At 40.0% G+C, this 19,767-nt stretch overlaps 1 protein-coding gene across 2 annotated transcripts in view; it reads left to right on the forward strand.

Annotated features, from left to right (window-relative positions):
• Positions 1 to 19,767, forward strand: part of Dennd4a (DENN domain containing 4A) — a 103,006-nt gene that overhangs the window by 14,988 nt on the left and 68,251 nt on the right. Inside the window, exons 2-5 of one of the 2 annotated variants that reach the window (XM_028752334.1) lie at positions 8,471 to 8,549; positions 8,794 to 8,919; positions 11,746 to 12,077; positions 15,032 to 15,281. In XM_028752334.1, the coding sequence (XP_028608167.1) occupies positions 11,767 to 12,077; positions 15,032 to 15,281 (561 nt within the window). In that variant the 5' untranslated portion in view covers positions 8,471 to 8,549; positions 8,794 to 8,919; positions 11,746 to 11,766. Of the gene's footprint in view, positions 1 to 8,470; positions 8,550 to 8,793; positions 8,920 to 11,745; positions 12,078 to 15,031; positions 15,282 to 19,767 lie in introns of those variants that run through there. The other variant, XM_028752335.1, reaches the window with a different exon arrangement.

The raw sequence follows: 19,767 nt of genomic DNA on the forward strand, positions 1-19,767 counted from the left end.
TGGCAAACAAGTATCTGGCCTTGACGGTCAAGTTTCTGTGATTGGTTCTAGATTCTACTTTCTTTCCAGACACACATGACAGGTTCTCTAAGCAGAGGGAGTGGCTGGCTCAGGTCTGGGCAATGAGAAGCAAAACTGGCATCTATCTATTTCAGTAGCCATCCGATGAGTGAGTAAGAGCCAGAGCCATGATACCTCATCCCTAAGCCTTTTCATCATCAAACATTCAAGTATGGTCACCAGTGTTGCTCAAACCCAAATCGTTGCAGAGCTGTAAGATAAGCAAAGGATAAGCAAAGCCGTCCCTTGGTATCTAGTTATTTAATGTACGTCACTTGCCTTTGTGTGTAGTGTCTGAGTAGAAGCTTTGGTTTACCTGGAATTGGACACTGGATGAACTGTGACTTGAACTCTGCTCAGATGATTCTAGAGCACACAACTGCTGTGTTAGAAAAGTAAGCCGATTTACCCATTTCTAAGCTGCCTTATAAGGTTTTACAATATATAAGGTTTTGCAATAACCAATTTTAGAAAACTGAACATGCATATACCTGTGTGTTAGTGATCTTATTCTTGTTTTTTTAAGTATGCATTTATATGTCAAAGGATATATGCAGTAACTTCTGTCCAAGACAGTAGCCTAACACTGGAAACAAACCAGATGTCTACTAACAAAAGAGTAGATAAGTAAAGTTATTCAGAATTGTTTAAAAATTGTCATTAAGATGAAAATTTATTCAGAAATGGAAATGAACAACCTACTGCTCCATAGAACAAGTGTGGCTAATTCTCCAAAACCCGTCAGGTGAAAGACAAGCCCTTCTCTTTCTCATCTCGCAGCATAGACTACAGGAGTCAGTCCATGTTCCACTTTTATAACGTTCACAGAGAGAGAAATCTAGCATTAGAATTCAAAATGGTGATTCTCCAGAAAAATGGAGGGGCTTTCTGTTCTGGCCATACTCCGTTCTTGACACTAGAGGTATTTATAATGGATAGTGAGGATTCTTGCAGTTGTACCTTCTTTATGTGTGTTACTCTTTAGTTAAAAGGAATCAAAAATGGGCCTGGAGAGATGGCTCAGGGGTTGAGAACACTTATTGCACTTGCAGAAAACTATTGTTTGTCTCCAGCACCCACAGCACCCACACAACGGCTTACACACTCCTGTTTGAGGAAATCTAACACCCTCTGCCGACCTCTGTAGCACCTGGCATGCATGTGGTATACACACATACATAGATCAAGACATTCAAACAATAAAAACAGGCCTGTGTATGGGCTAAACTGGAGAGCAAAACTAAGTGAGCCCCTCAGGTTATGAACTGGGTTTTATCTGCACATCTTTGTGTATTTTAGAAGAGGTTTTAGCATTAATTAGTTCTTCTAGGGCAGTGCATGACACCTACAAGGTTAAGAGCTCACATCATGGATCTGTAAAAAAGACAGGTACATACATAAAAGTTGTTATGTTATACATCTCACCGTGGACAGCACATTTTAACTCTGAGATAGAACCTGGCCTCTAAGATCAGTCTCTCTACTTTGGATCATTTCACACTTTCTCAGTAAGTGGAGAGACGGCGCCATAGCATGCACCAGTTTCCACTCCATTCCCCCGCCTCCTCCCATTAGAGCTCCTCCAAGGATGACTGTGCTTCCTTACTTCCCATGGTCGTCTTCTCACCCCAGTTAGACTCTTCCATCACACCAACACTTTACTGAAATGACCTTGCTCAAGGCCACTGATTGGATCTTTGCTAAATCCAGTGGCTAAGTACCGCTTAGGGTGGGAGTGGTCTGAGTGCTCATGAGTAGAGGGCTGGCTTCATCAGAGTCTCTTCATGGTCTCCTTCTGTCACTGGACTGCTGGGGGCTCTGCGTCTTCATTAGCTTCTCCTCATAGGTATTCATTCTAATCTGTTCATGACACCATCCTAAAATATTGTTAGAAACCATAGTGTGGTTTTGATGTGTATGTGCTTTTAGTCACATCAGCGCTATTTTACCTTGGATTCCCTTCTGGTTTCTTACTGCCCTTACTCAACACTAAATTTCCATGTTTCTACATTTTAGTTTCATAGTTTTTTCTTGCTAAATGATATTCAGTATCTGCCACATTTAAAAATTATCCCTTTAATTATAGCTATCATGGCTTGTTTATCCATTCAACAACTATTAAGTGTTGTTTGTCAGGTACTACTGTCATTGTGTACAGCAGAAAACCTCAAAGAACTTTCACAATATTGTGCAAAGAAAGAGAATTAAGAACAATTTCAGTAAATACAATGTATAGTGTGCTAGATAATAGCTGAGCAGCGGTGCATGCCTTTATCCTCAGCATTAGGAGATAGAGGCGGCACATCTCTGTGAATTCAAGTCCAACCTGGTCTACACAGCAAGTTTCAGGCTATGTAATGAGACTCTGCTACAAAAAAAAAATGTGTGTGTGTGTGTGCGCGTGTGTGTGTGTGTATTTGTGTGTGTGTGCATGTGTGTGTGTGTATTTGTGTGTGTGTGTGCATGTGTGTGTATGTGTGTGTGTGTATGTGTGTGTGTATGTGTGTGTGTATGTGTGTGTGTGTATGTGTGTGTGTGTATTTGTGTGTGTGTATGTGTGTGTGTGTGTATTTGTGTGTGTGTATGTGTGTGTGTATGTGTCTGTGTGTGTATGTGTGTGTGTGTGTATTTGTGTGTGTGTATTTGTGTGTGTGTATGTGTGTGCATTGCTAGAGAGTGAAAACGACAAAACGAGAAAGTTAAGGAAGGAGAGACTGCATCATAACTAGTCCAAATTCAGCCTTTGTATTTTCTAGTGACAATAAATAGAGGACAAGTGTACATGGGTTTGGGCTTAAGGTGGAGGATTGCAAAACATGGATCTCTAGGTAGAGTCATGAAGTGGACAGTTTGGATCTCAGTACCTAGTCATACCTAGTAACATGAATATGAGACTAAACACTTGATTAGACTAGTAGGTATTTGTTTAATAGAAAGGAGATATACTTTGTCTAGGGCTGGAATCAGGATGTTTAGAAAAATCGTCTGTGGGTTGACAAGGTGGCAGGCCTTCTACCAAGCCTGCTGACCTAGGTTCAGTCCCCAGGGCCCACATGGTGAAGGAGAGGACTGACCTCTCCTAGTTGACAGCCCTCCAGATGGGTGAGGGGACGTGAGCATGCTCCCACACTGAATAAAGAAATAAAGTGTAGGGTTTGGTTTGTTTGTTTGTTTTTGTTTTGAAACTAAGCTGGTCTGAGTAGGCCGCAGCATTAAGAGATCTGGGAAGAGGAATCTCAGGCCCTGCTCTGCTACTGATGGTTTGTGCTGCTGTGCACAAGTTATTAACCTTCCTGGAAATTAATTTCCTCCTTCATCAAATGGTGAGATCAAACCAAGGATTTTAAAGGTCCTTCCCTTTAAAATCTGAATTTAAAGGAATGTCTTCCTTTTAAAGGAAATAGGAGATAAAATATCTTTAGATCAATAATGTGATATAATTTTTTTTAATTAAATGTTTTGTGTCATTTTTTTCTTTATAAATTAGAAAAAAATGCTCTACGACAACTTTTAAAAATTCCTTTCTTTGTCTGTCTGCTTCTCTGCCTCCCTCCTCTTCTTCCCTCCTTTCTTTCTTTTCTTGAGACAGAGTCTCACTATGTAGCCCAGGCTGGCTTGAGGCCACTCTAGAGGACAGTTAGAGACTCTACCTCAGACAAAACAAAATACAACAATCATAAAACCAGTGCCACCACTCCCATCCAGCAAATCCGTTTTAAGTAATTTCAGAATATCAGAGAAGAAATTCTAATTCACAGTGTTATTTGTCAAGGGTGATCATTTTCCTATAATATCTCCAGCACTGGGCTTCAAGTTTGTATTCACATGTTCAATTTAATTTGGTATCCCAAAGTTTAATTATTTCCAAGATTCATAATTCTTCCAAGAATCCTAGTATTTGTATATTTCTGTTTTTTTTTAATTTTTCACTTTTTTTTTTATGTGTTTGTGGTTTTTGCCTGTATGTGTGTCTGAACTTCATGCTTAGTGCCCAGATTGCATTCCTGGAACTGGAGTTGCAGACTTTAAATGGATGGTAACAGAATTGGAATCGAACCTGGGTCCTCTGAAAGAGCATCCAGTGCTATGAGAGGCAGCTGTCTCTCTAGTCCCCCCCCCCTTTCTTTCTTTTTAACATTATTTCTTTATGCGTGTGTATCTGTGCCTCTGTAGTATGCCACGGTGCACCTAGAGAGGTCAGGAGGCTTGTGGGAGCCTTCTCCTTTTAACCATGCAAGTCCTAGGATTGAACTAAGGATTTTATTTATTTATTTATTTATTTATTTATTTATTTTGGTTTTTCGAGACAGGGTTTCTCTGTGTAGCCCTGGCTGTCCTGAACTCACTCTGTAGACCAAGCTGGCCTCAAACTCAGAAATCCGCCTGCCTCTGCCTCCCAAGTGCTGGGATTAAAGGCGTGCGCCACCACTGCCCAGGTATTTTTGTTTTTTTATGTGTGAGACAAGGACTCTTGTAGGCCAGGCAGGTCTCAGGCTCCCTATTTAGCCAAAGATGGCCTTCACCGCTCCTCAATACGCTGAGATCACATACATGTATAAGATGCCAGGCTCTTAATGATGAGGTTGCTGTTTGAAGTGTTTGTTTTTAGTTTTCGATCATCAAATAAGTCATATAAATTTTTAAAAAGTACATCATTATTAACTAGAAAGGTGAGGGAATTCTCAAAGTTATTTTCAAGGATTGACTCTCAAAATCCACTTCGTATATTACGTTTGTGGAGTTTTAAGGTCAGGATCCCTTTTGGGGTTAAAGGATCTTTTCACAGGTGTCATCTAAAACCATTGAAAAACACAGATATTTATGTTATGACTCAGCAGTAGCAACATTATGGTTATGAAGTAGTAACAAAAATAATTTTTTGGTTGAGGGGGTCATCACAACATGAGGAACTGTATTAAAAGGTCACAGCATTATGAAGGTTGAGAATTGCTGTGTCAAAGCCTTTTTAAACGACGGTGACACAATTGGTAAGAAATTGGAATGTTCAACATTGATCAAATGACAGAAATCTGAGTCTTTAAGGTAGAATCACAGTTCTGAGTAGTTTGTTTACAGTTGTGAGGAGAGGAATAACAGGACACTGTGTTATCTGGGGGAAACAGCTCATCCCCTGCAGGTGGCAGGGATCCTGGTCTAAAGAGGAAGTAAAAAGTTGGAGCTGTAGGGATGCAAGGGGGAAGTGAAGTAAAAGAAGACTGCAAGAGAGGAAATTTAAAACCAGACTTCCTCTCATGCTGTACGCCAGGACACTTGGATTTCACAGACCACGCTGGGTACACACAGACTTCAGTGTAAGATTGGTAGGTGATTTTTTTTTTTTAATTTGCAGGTAATCTAGAGTTTACTACGGCAATAGTAAATTTCAGTTATTGTAAGAGAATATGTCTAGCATTAAAAATTCTCTAGCTACCTTCTCCTCATCCCATTTTGATCATTTTTTTTTTACCTCTCCACTTCCTCCTCTTGTTATTTGTTATTGTATAATTAATCAATTTATTTGGGATTGTACTGGGCTTCTAACCCAGGGCTCTGCGCATGCTTGGCTCCAGCCCTTTATTTACCCTTTATGCTGCCCTCCTCTTCTTAATTATTTTTTAAAATCTTATTGTATTTTAATTTAACTTCTTTGTATGTGTGCACACATGCCATGGCACTAGAGTGGATGGTCAGGGGACAACTTGTGGAAGTCAGTTCTCTCCTTCACCATGTAGGGCCTGGGTAGAACCCGAGTCCTAATGGTTTGGTGGCAGGGTTGCTGAACCTTCTTCCTGTATCTTTCAACTCAGCTTCTTTATTTTTTCCTTTTAGTCTCTAGACTTATTTTTGTTTTTAGTTACTCTCCTTTTGCCAGATTTTGCTTGAGCTTCTGTATACTAACTTTTTGACTATGGAAGCCTAGGTTGGCTAACAAGCACTAGTTTCTTCAATTTGTTTGCTTCCATCCTTGAATGTGAAGTACTGTATCTAGTGGAGCTCCAAAGTAAAAGTCATAATTTGATTTATGGTTACAGGCAAGCTATTATACTGTAATTATAAAATTTCTTCAATTATAAAAAGAGTAATTGAAACAAAATCTCCATGGTCTTGCTTGTAGCTCCGTGATTCTGTGACGCCTCTACTTTCCTGTTTCTTACTGTTTTGACCTCACTCACTACTAAATATTTACACATGTGTTTCTGCCTGCTGTGCATGAGGTATAACAGAAGACACAGAAATCATAGCAGCCTTTGAATTGTCTGCAGTCTACTTGGAGACAGGTGACTGTGTATTAAAAATTCTACTCTATCCTGTTCTGTCGAGAACAGATGCATATTCCCAAGACAATACTGGCTACTTCCACTCTAGCCTAATTAACAGCTTAGGGGCAAAATTGCCCTAGAACAAAAGATGGCTTCTCTAGTTCTTACACACCTGGGTTCCCATCGTGCCTGTTCCGTAGCATCTTTTGTTGCCCCTTTGTTTCCAGTCCGTAGTTTCTGTGTAATGAATATTGCTCTTAAACTTTAAACTGAGGAGATTGGTCTTTGTTGTGAGTTGCAAGATGATCACTGCCAGTGATCTTTTGTGAGCCTGCACACACATGCCTTTGCATGTGTGTATAGAGTCACGATCTAAAGGCGTGGGCCAGATGACCGAGTGAATGTGGCCCGCATTGCTTTCTGGGCCATGTTTATTCCTTGTACCTTGGTTTGTTTCTGCACACATTTTGTATGGAGATGTTGCTGTAGGAAACATCTTTTCCTTTCATGGGCTGTATATAGTTTTTTTTAAAATATATATATATATAAATATATGAAAGCATGCTACAGAAAGTAAGGACAGGAGGTGGCATCCAAATGAAAGTGTGTGGAGTTAAGAGAGGGCACCACAGTGTGTGTGCTCCTTGTCCCGAAAGCTCATTGTGTCTTTACTTGTGACAGGTACATGATATATATGCTTTAATTCTGCATAGACTTAAATATGTATACTTACATATACAAATGAGTATCAGTCAGACCTAGGCAATAAGACAAATTAATTATTATCAATGTCAGTGTCCCAATTCTGACATGCATTATGGTTGTGTAAGGTATGCTAATGGGAGAAACTTAGTAAAAGGTATTCCAAGTCCGTTCCCCACCCCCATCCCACCCCCATTTCTCTCTTTAACCTTCGCTGACCTAGAATTCACTCTGTAGACTGGGCTGGCCTTGAACTCATAGAAGACCACTCGCCTCTGGCTACCACTTGTCATTGAAATCTTGTTCTTAACTGTTTCTGTTACCATTTCTCTGTCGTTAAACAATGGTCCAGATTGGTCAGAGGTATGGTATTTCCCCTTCTTGATGGTCAGATGATTTTGCACATAACTTGTTTTCCTGAAAATTCTTTGACCTAGTGAAACGTTTTTTTTTTTTCAGGTTAAGTGATAAAGATTTATTAAAAATTCCTGAGGTGGTGCTCTGCTCACACCTTGAGAAAGAAATATTGTAGAAGTCTCTGAGAAACACAGTCTCAACCCCACTGGCCTAGTACAAGGAGAGAGTCATTTCTCTGAAAAGGTTGTTGGTCTTTAGTCTAAAAAAGACCCAAGAAGGAGTAAGAGGATGAGCACAGGGGGACCATCACATGACACTGGGGTCAAGGGGGGCATGCTAGAACCCCAGCTGGCTATCATTTGTGTTTCCAGCATTGGGAAACTGCCCTCCCAAAACTTTATCATCGAGGCCAGCTTTTCTCCATTCATAACTACAGCCCACCAACCCACTCACTGTAAAGAAAGTATGACTGTGGCAGGGTTGTTGTTTTCTACCTGAGGTTTGGGGTTTTTGTTTGTTTTTCTCTAGGGCTATAAACTGAACATTTGTAGACTGAGTCACTGCTGGACCACTGAACAACGTTCCTAGCCCAGCTTTGGTTCTTTATGCTGTCCTGTTTTATCCACTGTTAAGGGTTAACATGCCAATTATATTAAGATAGTTCTAAGCATTTATAAAAAAGGAAAAGTCTTTTGAACATTGGATTTACTTGGAACAAGTATATGGAACTTTTCTGAGTCTGCTTTTAAGTTGTCTTAAATGGATATTTTTGTCTTACGAATGAGAGACTTAGACACAGGGCCCTGGAGCAGCCATTTAAGACGATTTCCTTCCCTAGCTCTCATACACATGGTCTTCTGTGCCCGTTGTTACTCTGCTCTCTCTCTCTCTCCACTCCCCTGCGTTTATCTCTTTTCAAGTCTGTATCTGTTATTGACTAAAGTGTGGTTTCTGAAGAAGCTGTTATTTACCTTAAAATTAGTAGTAGTAGATCTTCAAGTGTGCACAGATATACATCTTCAAGTGTGCACAGATATACCAGGGGGATGTTTTATCAGAACTAATTTAACCTCAGTTTCTATTCTTCTCAGAACAGTGTTTCTGAACTCCTGAGGCCTGAAGAACTAACTCACACACTGGGAGCTCCTTTAACCAAAGCCTCAGTAATGTGTGAGTAGCCTTTGTTTGTCCTTGGGATTTGTTTCAGTTGGCTTTCTTCTGTGTTAAACACTGGAAATTTAATTTGCCAGAACTTTAGAAATTTGGGATATAGCCATTATATAATAACTGTAAGTAACAGGTGATACAAAATAATTTATTGAAAGGTATTTTAGGCTCTCTCTCTCTCTCTCTCTCTCTGTGTGTGTGTGTGTGTGTGTTCCCTCAGATTTTCACTCTCACCTCTTGTCTTTAGAGGTAGTCTGAGTATCACATGCTTGTCTACTTTGACCTAATGGAATGAGATAAGAAATCAAAATCATCTGGATTGTCCAGAGACTGAAAGGAAGAGACAAACCAATCTCCATCAGTTGCTGAATGGGTAAGAACCTTCTTATAATGGCTTTGCAGTTTAGTTATCTTGTGTTTCTTATGAACAGAGCACACAGCTTCTTGTTTTCTATTTTCAAGGAAAATCGATCCCACTTAAAATGAAGTCCTGGGGCTGGGGAATGGATCTGTCCCCATGGCAGAACAGGTGCCTTGTTTTGTGCAAGGTGCTGGCTTCCGTCCTCAGCGCCATGATGTTAGACTACTTGGCCTGGTCTTGGATTTTACCAGTGCAAACATATCTTCTATGAAAACTAGTGTTTGTTTTTCATAGAGACACACAGCTTTAATCCCAGCACTGGGGAGGCAGAGGCAGGTGCATCTGTGAGTTCGAGGGCCAGCCTCGCCTACATGGTAAGTTCCAGGACAGTCAGAGCTACATAGTGAAACCCTGTCACAGTGAGGAGTGTCAAGAGGTTAGAAACAGAAAATTCTGAAGGTGCTATCATATACTTTCAATGATTTTTAAAGTAAGTGAGCAGCTAAGCAGACCTATAAATTTAATACAATATTTTTATTATTTTTTAAGAATTTCATAAAATACATTTGGATCACCTTCACCTCATACTCTTCTCCAAGGTATATAAAGTTTTAAGAGGTCTGAAAGCATCTCATCTTCTTTATATTTTATTTGTGTCTATCTATACATAGGTGGGTACATAAATACTGTGATAAGAGTATGGAAGTCAGAGGACAATTTGTGGCAATCAGTTCTCTCCTTCCACTCTGGGATCCCAGGGATTGAACGGAAGCCATCAGGCATGGCACCAAGTGCCTTTACCCTCTGAGCAATTTTGCCAGCTCCTAAACATTCTATCTTATGAGTACGTTCATAAAGTTTTTTTATAATGTTTTGAAAAAAGACAATTTATTAAGTAAGTATTGGTTTATGACACAGTATTGTTAATTCAAATGAATAAGATTTTAATGTTTTGTATTAAAGCGATTATCTAGAGACCCTTTGGATTAAGTGCATAGTTTTGTTATCCCTAGATTCCAAAAATCAATGTAAAGAAGTGCACTTTCTGAAGCTACAGGGTCATGGTAGACCACTCTCCTGGCATCAACCCCCATCAGCCATAAAAACATACAGGAAGAGTGTGTGTGTGTGTGTGTGTGTGTGTGTAGTTTATATGTGTGAGTGCTGGTTTGTGTGTCTGTAAGCATGTACGCTTTCATTCACATGTGTGTATATTTACATGGAGGCCAGAGGTCAGTGTCCAGTGTCTTCCTCTGTTACTCTCCACCATATGCTTTGACACTGAGTTTCTCACTGAGCGTGGAGCTCACCTGGCTGCATAAGGATTTACTCTTTGTATTCCCCCTACCTCAAGCACTCCCAGCTTTTACATGGGCGCTGGGGATCTGAACTCACCTTTTCAGGCTTACACGGCAGGTACTTCACCCACTGAGCCAACTCCTCAGCCAGTGTAGAAGGTTTTACTCTGATGTGCAACACAAATTCCCTCAGGGAAGGTTATTTATTTTGAACTAGCATTTTCTAGAACATGTAGAGTTTTCTAGTTGTTAGGTGGTAAAATAGGGTTTATTGGTCAAGTAATTTTGGAAGCCCTAAGTTAAGCAGATGACTACTAACTTTAATATTTCCCTTTATATATATATATGCTATAGTCATCTGTGTGTCCCATATGGCATATATATGGTAACTGTGAAAAAGAGGCTTGTGGTGTGTGTGTATGTATGCATAATTTGTTTACCTTTGGAATCATTTTTCTTGCTTGCCTTTATTATAACCAAGACTGATATGAGACACATTCTAAATTGTTGTTTTAAATACTACTTCCCCCCTGTAACAGTGGTTTACAAAGCCAGAAACATATTACTCTAAAGGAGAAAATAGGCTTAACTGATTGTAGACAACTGAAGGTTTTACTCTTAAATGCTTATAGATGTATGTATACATTTGTCTTTTTAATTTTATTATGAGTGCTGTGCTCTCTTTTTATTTGAATTCTTGTTTGTTGTATCTGCTGAGATAGATTTTTCCTTGTATGTTTCTGTGGTTTAGAATTGGAGCTCATCTTCTGCTGGGTCTTGTCTGTGGAAACCTAGGTTTAGCGTATAGCCTCAAGAGCTGGCTTTCATTTGCTCCACCGGGAAGTCATTAGTCTCAGAACACTTTTATTATGTTTCTCAGTCTGAGCTCCCTAGAACCCTAAAAATGGCTTAAGTTCATGCCAGGGATGCACTGAAGCAGACTTCATTATCTCCCTGTGTACGTGGAGAGGAAGTGTTTTGTTTAAGTGCTTGGGGTTGAATTAGGGTCTCACACATTCTCTGCCACCGAACTACTCCCAAGGCCAGTGGACAGACTTTAAAATCCACTCTTGAAGCAATACTCTAGTCATTTGGAGCTGTTGGATTTCTGTGAGTGTCTGCATTCCAGTTCCCTGTCTGATTTGGCTCATAAGCCTTGTTCCTGTCCGTGTAATGCCTTTTAGAACACAACTCTTACTGAGCCGACAGCAGATTTTCTGATTCAACATCAGCTTATAGATTGCATTCTGGCATTTGGTTTCCTCAATATTGAGAGACTATGAGAATTTTCACTATATTTTAAGGTTCATCTGCATATTTAAAGGGCTAGGTTTTGGTTTTGTTATTGTTATCTATTTCAATGATGTAGGTTTCCATGATATCAAAATTAGAATTCCTGCATTAGTTTTGTAATAAAAAGGCATGTTTTTCACTTCATGGGCAAATATCTAACACTGGTATGAACAGGACTTGCATTCTTTCTGGATTTGTACTGTTGACTTGGCAGATTATAGAATTCAGATCTCTTATTTTTGTTTAGATATAAACTCTGTGATGGAAGATGATTGAAGACAAGGGGCCTCGTGTTGCTGACTACTTTGTTGTCGCAGGCTTAACTGACGTTTCAAAGCCTCTGGAAGAGGAAATTCACTTCAATGATGCCTGTCACAAAGTGGCAAAACCAAAAGAACCCATCACAGATGTTTCTGTCATCATCAAATCCCTTGGGGAGGAGGTGCCACGGGATTACGTGTGTATAGACGTTACCCCAACTGGATTGTCAGCAGACCTTAATAATGGAAGTCTTGTGGGACCCCAGATTTATCTTTGCTATAAAAGAGGGAGAGATAAACCTCCACTTACAGATCTGGGGTAAGGTTTTTAAACTGCTTGTTTAAATTGTATGCCTTGTAGATTTTGAAGTTAACTTTGTTTAGTCATTAATAGCAGTATGTTAGCTTTTGAAACAAACACACTTGCCTGGGTGTAGTCTATATGCCTGTAATCCTAGCACTTGGCAGGCTAGTGCAGGAGATTGTTATGTTTGATGCCAGCCTGAGCTACATAGTGAGAACCTGTTCTGCCCCTATCACCCATAAAAAACAGGGGTGAAGGTGGGAGGAGAATTAAAAATAAAGCAACATAGACTCAGACTTGTATATTCACTCTGTCTTTGTCTCTCTGTCCCAGGGCTCACCTTCCTGTTAGATACGAGGGAGAGAATAAATATCTTAAATGCAGAGGGTACCAGAAACTAGTGGGTCATCCTCATCACAAATTTTAAATTGAAAAAAATTTCAATTAAGGTTCTGTGTTGCCCTGGCTTTCTCAGACTCCTGCCTCAACCTCTCAAATGGATGTAACCACAGCCAGACATACATAAGAATACATGTATGCTTAACCATGTATGAGATAAGGATCTTGGGGTAAATTAGAGTCCTGCTATATTGGATTTGGGGGCTCTTTTCTATTTATAATAACCTTATTGAGATATAATCATATACCATGTAGTCTTAGCCATTTGAAGCATATAATTCAGTGTGGTCAGAGGTGTGTAACTGACACTACAACATATTTTAGAATACTTTTATCATGGCAGAAGGAAATCCTGCCTCACTAATGTGTACTGTCCAGTTTCCCAACCTTCTCAGCCCTAGGCAAACCATTTTCTTCCTTGCTCTATAGATTTGCCCTTTTGAGGTGTTTCATGCAAATGAAATTATAATGTATATGCCTTGTGTGATTGGCCTCTTTCACATAATATATTTTTAAGGTTTATCCATATTATGGTATGTACTGGTACTGTATTCCTTTATATGACCAAATAGTATTCCAGCATATGGCTTTAATATATATATGATATAATTTGTCATGACACTAGTTGATGGATATTTGAACTGTTTATACTCTGAGGGTATTATTAATAATGCTTTTATGATTATTCATATACAAGTTTTTATGTAGATATGTTTTGTTGTTTGTATGTACATACTTGGGAGTGGAATTGCTGGATCATATAATTCTGTATTCAACCTTTTGAGGAACTTCTGGAATATTTTCCAAAGCAGCTTCACAAACGTTGTACATTCCCACCAGCAGGGTTTGAGGTGGGGTGGTTCTGATTTCTTCAGTCTGCATAATATTTCATATTGCTATTTGATTATTTGTCCTAGTGAGTATGAAAAGGAATCTCATTATGATTTTAATTTGCATGCTGCTTGTGTTTGCTGATGATACTAATCATCTTTCCATGTGCTTACTATTAGCAAGTATCATTTAATAAATGTGCGTTTAGCTCTTTCACCCAGAGTTGTTTACAAATTCTTAATGCAGTCCTTCACTAGGTATATGACTTACAAATATTTTCTTCATTTAAACAATTCACTAAGCAATGATGATATATATCTTTAATCCAAGCACTCGGGGGTGGGGGGTGGGGGGGGAAGGGGGAGGAGGCAGATCTCTGCGAGTTTGAGGCCAGCATGGTCTACAGAGTGAGTTCTAGGACAGCCAGGATTTCACAGAGAAACCCTATTTATAAAAACTAAAAACTAAACAAACAAACACACACACAACAAAAACAAAACAACAGAAAATTCATTTTATGTGTATACATGTTTTGCCAGCATGTGTATCTGTGTACTACATTCGTTCTTAGTGCCCAGGGAGTCCAGAAGAGGGCATCAGCTGCCCTGAAGTGAGTTTCAGGTGAGTGTGAGCCACCACGTAGGTGCTAGGAATTGAACCCAGGCCCTCTGGAGGGGCAGCCAGTGCTCTTAACCAATGAGCCGTCTCCATTCTTTATGATATCCCTCTCATCAGTGTGTCATTTGAAGCCAGGAAAATTATTTTATTCATTATTGTATGTATGTGTGTATGTATATAGTATTATGTATGTAGTATGTATGTATGTATTTGTTTTGTCTGTGTCTCTGTTTTTCTGTCTGTCTCTATCTCTGTTCTCTCTGTGTGTGTGCGTGTGCGTTTGTTTTACCATGTAGGTTGCAGGATCTAACTCAGGTTTTCAAGCTTTGTAACAAATGCTCTTCCCCACCACGCTATCTCACTGATCCAAGTTTTGATTTTATGACTAAGTAGAATAGGCTCTGAGAGGTTAAATGCTGCCTAAAGCAATACAGTTAGCAGTAGCGTTTTAAATAATTTATATGTTTTTAAACTCCTTTGTGTTTAGAAATCTTGGAAGTATTAGAGTGAAGTATATAAGAAGATACTTACTATCTAGGCATGCAACCCTCTATAGAGTTTTAACTGTGAGTAAAATGCAGGTTATATTTCCCATAGAATGCGCTTGATTTATAGAACATAGGTAAGGAAGTATATTAATAAATGACGTAATTAAATGGAATGTTGAACGTTAAGTGTCCTTGATTCTAATTACTGCCACTGCTGTATTAATAAGCATAAAGCTTTATATGAATTTTTTATATAACTTAAAGTTTTAGTAGCGAAGCAGCTATCCTTTAATATAGGACTGTACAGCTTAGTCCTGAAATAAATTGTAGGATTTGTTAAAAACTTAACTGGAAAGAGTCAAAGTGAGGAATGTGGCAGGATACACCCAACTCTGCTGCAGAAGACGGAGATGGGACAGAATCTCGAGCAGCCACGGCTTTGAACTTGTTATGTAGCCAAGGATGCTCTTGCATTTCTGATCCTCCTGCCTCCTCTTCCTGAGTCCTGGAGTCATTGGCGTATGCCAGCACACACACAGTGCTGCGTTTAGAATGACTCGTGATGCTTAAGAATGTCACCTCTCAGGTTTGAGGGAACTTTGTGTATTTACTTTAAAAAAAAATATGTTTCAGGGTATTATATGACTGGAAAGAGAGACTGAAGCAGGGCTGTGAGATTATTCAGAGCACTCCCTACGGACGACCTGCCAACATTAGTGGCAGTACCTCATCACAAAGGATCTACATCACTTATCGAAGAGCCTCTGAAAACACGACTCAGAACACGCTGGCTGTCACGGACATATGCATTATTATACCAAGTAAAGGAGAGAGTCCGCCACACACGTTCTGCAAGGTCGACAAGAATCTCAACAATAGTATGGTAAGTTAATTCTGTATCACTAATGCACTGAGCCACTCACCAGCGAAGAAACACATAACTGTAAGACTTTTCTTGAATACAAAATAGCGTAACAAATCTGAAAAATATGTTTTTAAGGATGTTGGGTATTTTATTGTTTTCAAAAGTAATTTAGTTGTACTTTCATTCCTTATTGCTATGAAGTCAGTAAGTTAACCCCATGGCTGCCATCTTGTCCCCATGCTCTCACGCTGGATCCCATACGTTCCCCATCACTTTTCTTCTGTTATAAAAGCGTTTGGTTCCATATCCCTGTCTCTTCCATTGTCCTGTTTCTTTATAGTAAGACTTTTCAAGAGCTCGGTATGTGGTGGGGTTGGAGGAGGAATGGCTGAGTTGGTAAAGTGCTTGCCCTGCACACCCAAGGCCCTGTCTCCATCCCTGCATTGCACTGCTGGGTGTGATGGAGCATACCTATAATTTCAGCACTTGGGAACTGAGGCAGAAGGATCAAAGATTCAAGATCATCATTGGCCACATAGTAAGTCCAAAGCTGCTTTGAGCTACTGAGACTTGTCAGCCTCATTCCTGCAAGAAGGAGTTGAACAGATTTTACTCCATCCTTCTCTACAGCTCTTTCCGATTACAGGTCTGGTTTGGCTTTTGGCTTTTATTTGTTTTGGGTTTCTTGTTTGTTTTGTTTTTCTCTGTTTAGTCCTGTCTGTCCTGGAGTCCACTCTGTAGACTAGTTAGGTCTCTAACTTGCAGAGATCTGCCTGCCTCTGCCTCCTGAGTTCTGGGATCGAAGGTGTGTGTTATCACCATCTGGCTCCAGCTAAGTTTTTAACTGTGTTCATCCCAAGGCTTTTCTTGTTACTGAGTCCTGTGGCCAGTTCTTTATCTCAGCCTTTTAGGTTTTGTTACAGATGGTGACTTTTTTTTTTTATATCCCTCTAGAAGAGGTGATGCACTGGCCTGCAGTCTTCAGTCTTTTCTGTCTTAACTCACCAGCCATTCCCTTCTGTCTCTCAGCTTCCTGTGCAGTGGAGTGCCTAGGGTTCAGTTCTCAGTACTTTCATCTTTACAAAAGCTTACTTCTTTTTAATCTGATTTTTCTTTTTTCTTTCTTTCTTTTTTTTTTTTTTTTTTTTTTTTTGGTTTTTCGAGACAGGGTTTCTCTGTGTAGCCCTAGCTGTCCTGGAACTCACTCTGTAGACCAGGCTGGCCTCAAACTCAGAAATCCGCCTGCCTCTGCCTCCCAAGTGCTGGGATCAAAGGCGTGCGCCACCACTGCCCGGCTGCCTGATTTTTCTAATACAGTGTGTTAGTGACTTAAATTTCTGTGTCTGACTAGAACTCTCTAATTTATTATTTCTTGTTAGTTATCTTACTTAATAGAACACCTCAAACTTAACAGTGCAGTGAAGTCTTGATGTGCCTTTTCAGATCTTATCTTCACTGACGTTTGTCTAATAAATGAAGAATTTAACTTACTTAACAAATAAACCTTGAAGAAATATGAACCTTTCTTTTCTACTTACTGTGTCCTTCTCTGAACTCTGCTGATTCTAATTTCAAACATCCCTTGACCTTGACCACCTCTTAAGCATGGCACAGTTGTAAGCCTGATCCAAGCCATAACAATCTTTAAAGATTAAATTTACTCATTTGTTTTTTTGAGACAAATCTCACTGTGTAGACGAGGCAATCATAGAGTCAATCTGTCTCCCAAGTGCTGGGATTAAACGTATGTGCTACCAATCCAGGTCCCACTTCTCTCTCTCTCTCTCTCTCTCTCTCTCTCTCTCTCTCTCTCTCTCTCTCTCTCTCTCTCTCTCTCTGTGTGTGTGTGTGTGTGTGTGTGTAATTTCTATTCAAAGCAAACTTTTTTACTATTCATCTGTTAGTTTATTTAAATTCCTACTTTCTTTTAATACTTACAAACTATTTCAGAAACTGCAAAAATAGGGTAATAAATACAAGTTATTTCTAGTTTTCCATATTGCCAGCAGTGCTGTTTTGATCAACCCTGTGCCTTTTTCATAGAAATACTTGTTAAAAAGTCACTGGAAGAACAGATAATTGAAAGTAGAATTGGGGACTTGAGAGATGGCCTAGGGTAAGCACACTGGATGCTCTTGCAGAGGACCCAGGGTTGGTTCCCAGCACCCCCATAGTGTCTCCTCACAACAATGGGAAACCCTAGTTCCAAGGAGATCTGACCTTCAAGAGTGCCAGGCATGCATGTGGTCTACATATGTCCATGCAGGCAAACACATAAATGAATAAATAACTCTAAAGAAAAAAAGACATAGAATTGATGTGTCTGTCAGTGTACTGTGTAGTTTGAAAGACATTGACTGATTGCTTTGAAAGCATGGTGGTGATTTATATTTCCTCTAGCCTTAGTCTATAAGAATGTGCCTTCACCAGGTGGTGGTGGTGGCTCACACCTTTAATCCCAGCACTTGGGAAGCAGAGGCAGGCGGATTTCTGAGTTTGAGGCCAGCCTGGTCTACAGAGTGAGTTCTAGGACAGCCAGGACTACACAGAGAAACCCTGTCTTGAAAAACCAAAAATAAATAAATAAATAAATAAGAATGTGCCTTCTTTAGTCCCACACCTTGCCAACATTGACTGCTGTCAGTTAATGTCTTTTGAATTAACAAGTATAAATCACTATGATTTTAATATATTTTTTGGCTATTGTGGCTTTTGAACATCCTTTAATGTATGTAACTTCCCCCTGCACCTGTGGGAAACACATTCCAAGACTCCTAGAGATACTCCTAGATCTTAAAAAAGATTTTACTTGTAATTGCGTGTCTGTATTTGGGTATGTGCACATGAGTTCAGATGCTCACGGAGGTCAGAAGCTTTGGATTCCTTGGAGCTGGAGTTGCAGGCTTGTGAGCTGCCTGATGTAATTAGGAGTAGAACTTAGGTCTCTGTGAGAGACGTTCATCCTCTTTACCGCTGAGTCATCTCTCTGCCCTTTCCCTTGGATTTTTGAAAAACACTTAGCTGTAGATACTGTGCTTTTCCCTGTATGCATTTATAATACAATTTAACGTATGCACAAGGCATGGTAAGGGATTAGCACCAGTAACTAGTGCTGTAGCAAAGCAGTAGAGCAGCAGCCGGCATCACTGCTCCTCGGTGTTGGATCCGTTGTTAAGTGTGGTGAGGGTTTCTTAGACACAGGCACTGCTGCTGCTGTCGGGTGAGTAATGGGCAGATAGCAAACACTGCAAGTACATTCTGAACAAAGGGATGATTCGTGTCCTAGACAGGATGGAGCAGGATAGTGCAAGTCCCCATCACAAATGCCGTGCAGGTTACAACTTCTAACTTGATGGAGGAGGTGCTGATGAGGCCCCATCTCGACTTGAAAAGTTTCTGGCAGTTGGTGGCTGCTAGAGGAATGAGAATAACTTTTTGTTGCTTTTGTTTGCTATTTATGAGTGTCTTAACTGCATGTGTGTCTGTGTACCAAGTGTGTGTGCCTGGTGCCCATGGACGCCAGAGGAGGGCATTGAACCCCTGGGACCAGAATTACAGATCATTGTGAGCTGTCTTGTGGGTGCTGGGAGTTGAATTTGGGTCCTTTAGAAGAGCAACCAGTGCTCTTAATAGCTGAACCATCTCTCCAGCCCTGGGGAGTAAGTGTTCTTTGAAGGTGCGGCCACCGGTAGGCTGCCCGTGGTCCAGTTGATGCCCCACACCCATGCACTATAGAGAGCACTAACTGGAGCTAATAAAAACTATCAGACAAGCAAGGGGACATGGATTTGGGAGTTAAGGGAGATCCAGGGGAGCTGAGAGATAGAGGAAGGGGGGGGTCAACTGACCACAGGCAACTGGACTGTGAAAACTGAAAGTGTGGATTAGGGAGGGCTACTGAATATAACAGTTTTTAATGAAGATGGTTGCATTAGATGAGTTTTCTGTAATTTGTTCTGTCTTCTACCGTAGGATATTTAAATTCTGGTTTTTAATATTAGAAGCAAGCTGTTGGTATCACTAAATTTTACACGAATAAGTTGTATTTACCTAGTGCCTATGTGCTGTGTGGTATACTAGGTGTTTCTTCACTCCTGCCAGTGACCTGAGTAGATATCTTACTCCCATTTTACAGAGAAGCAAATTTGAGAATTAAAAAGTGGTTCTTTCCTCATATCAACACCTTCAATAAGTTGGTGAAGCAAGACTCAAAGACCCAGGCTGTAAAACTGCAAAGCCAAGAGCTAGCATTGTCCCATACTGCTGGTGCCCCGGTGTGTGGCCTAATTCCTGTATCAAAGTCTATGTTCAGTCCCAAGATTTGTATCAAGAAAATTTTAACTCATTTATGCTCCTGTCAATTTATAAATTTGTTAAGAGTTGAACTTTTAATTACCAATTTTCAAATTTAACTGCTCAGCATGTACAAACAAGCACTTTACAGATACTAGGTTATTTAATGGCAATTATCAGTGGATCTGTTTGATGGTTAATGAAAAGTCAG

This window comes from Grammomys surdaster, unplaced genomic scaffold, assembly GCF_004785775.1.
Source record: "Grammomys surdaster isolate TR1022 unplaced genomic scaffold, NIH_TR_1.0 125896, whole genome shotgun sequence".
Lineage (NCBI taxonomy): Eukaryota > Metazoa > Chordata > Mammalia > Rodentia > Muridae > Grammomys > Grammomys surdaster.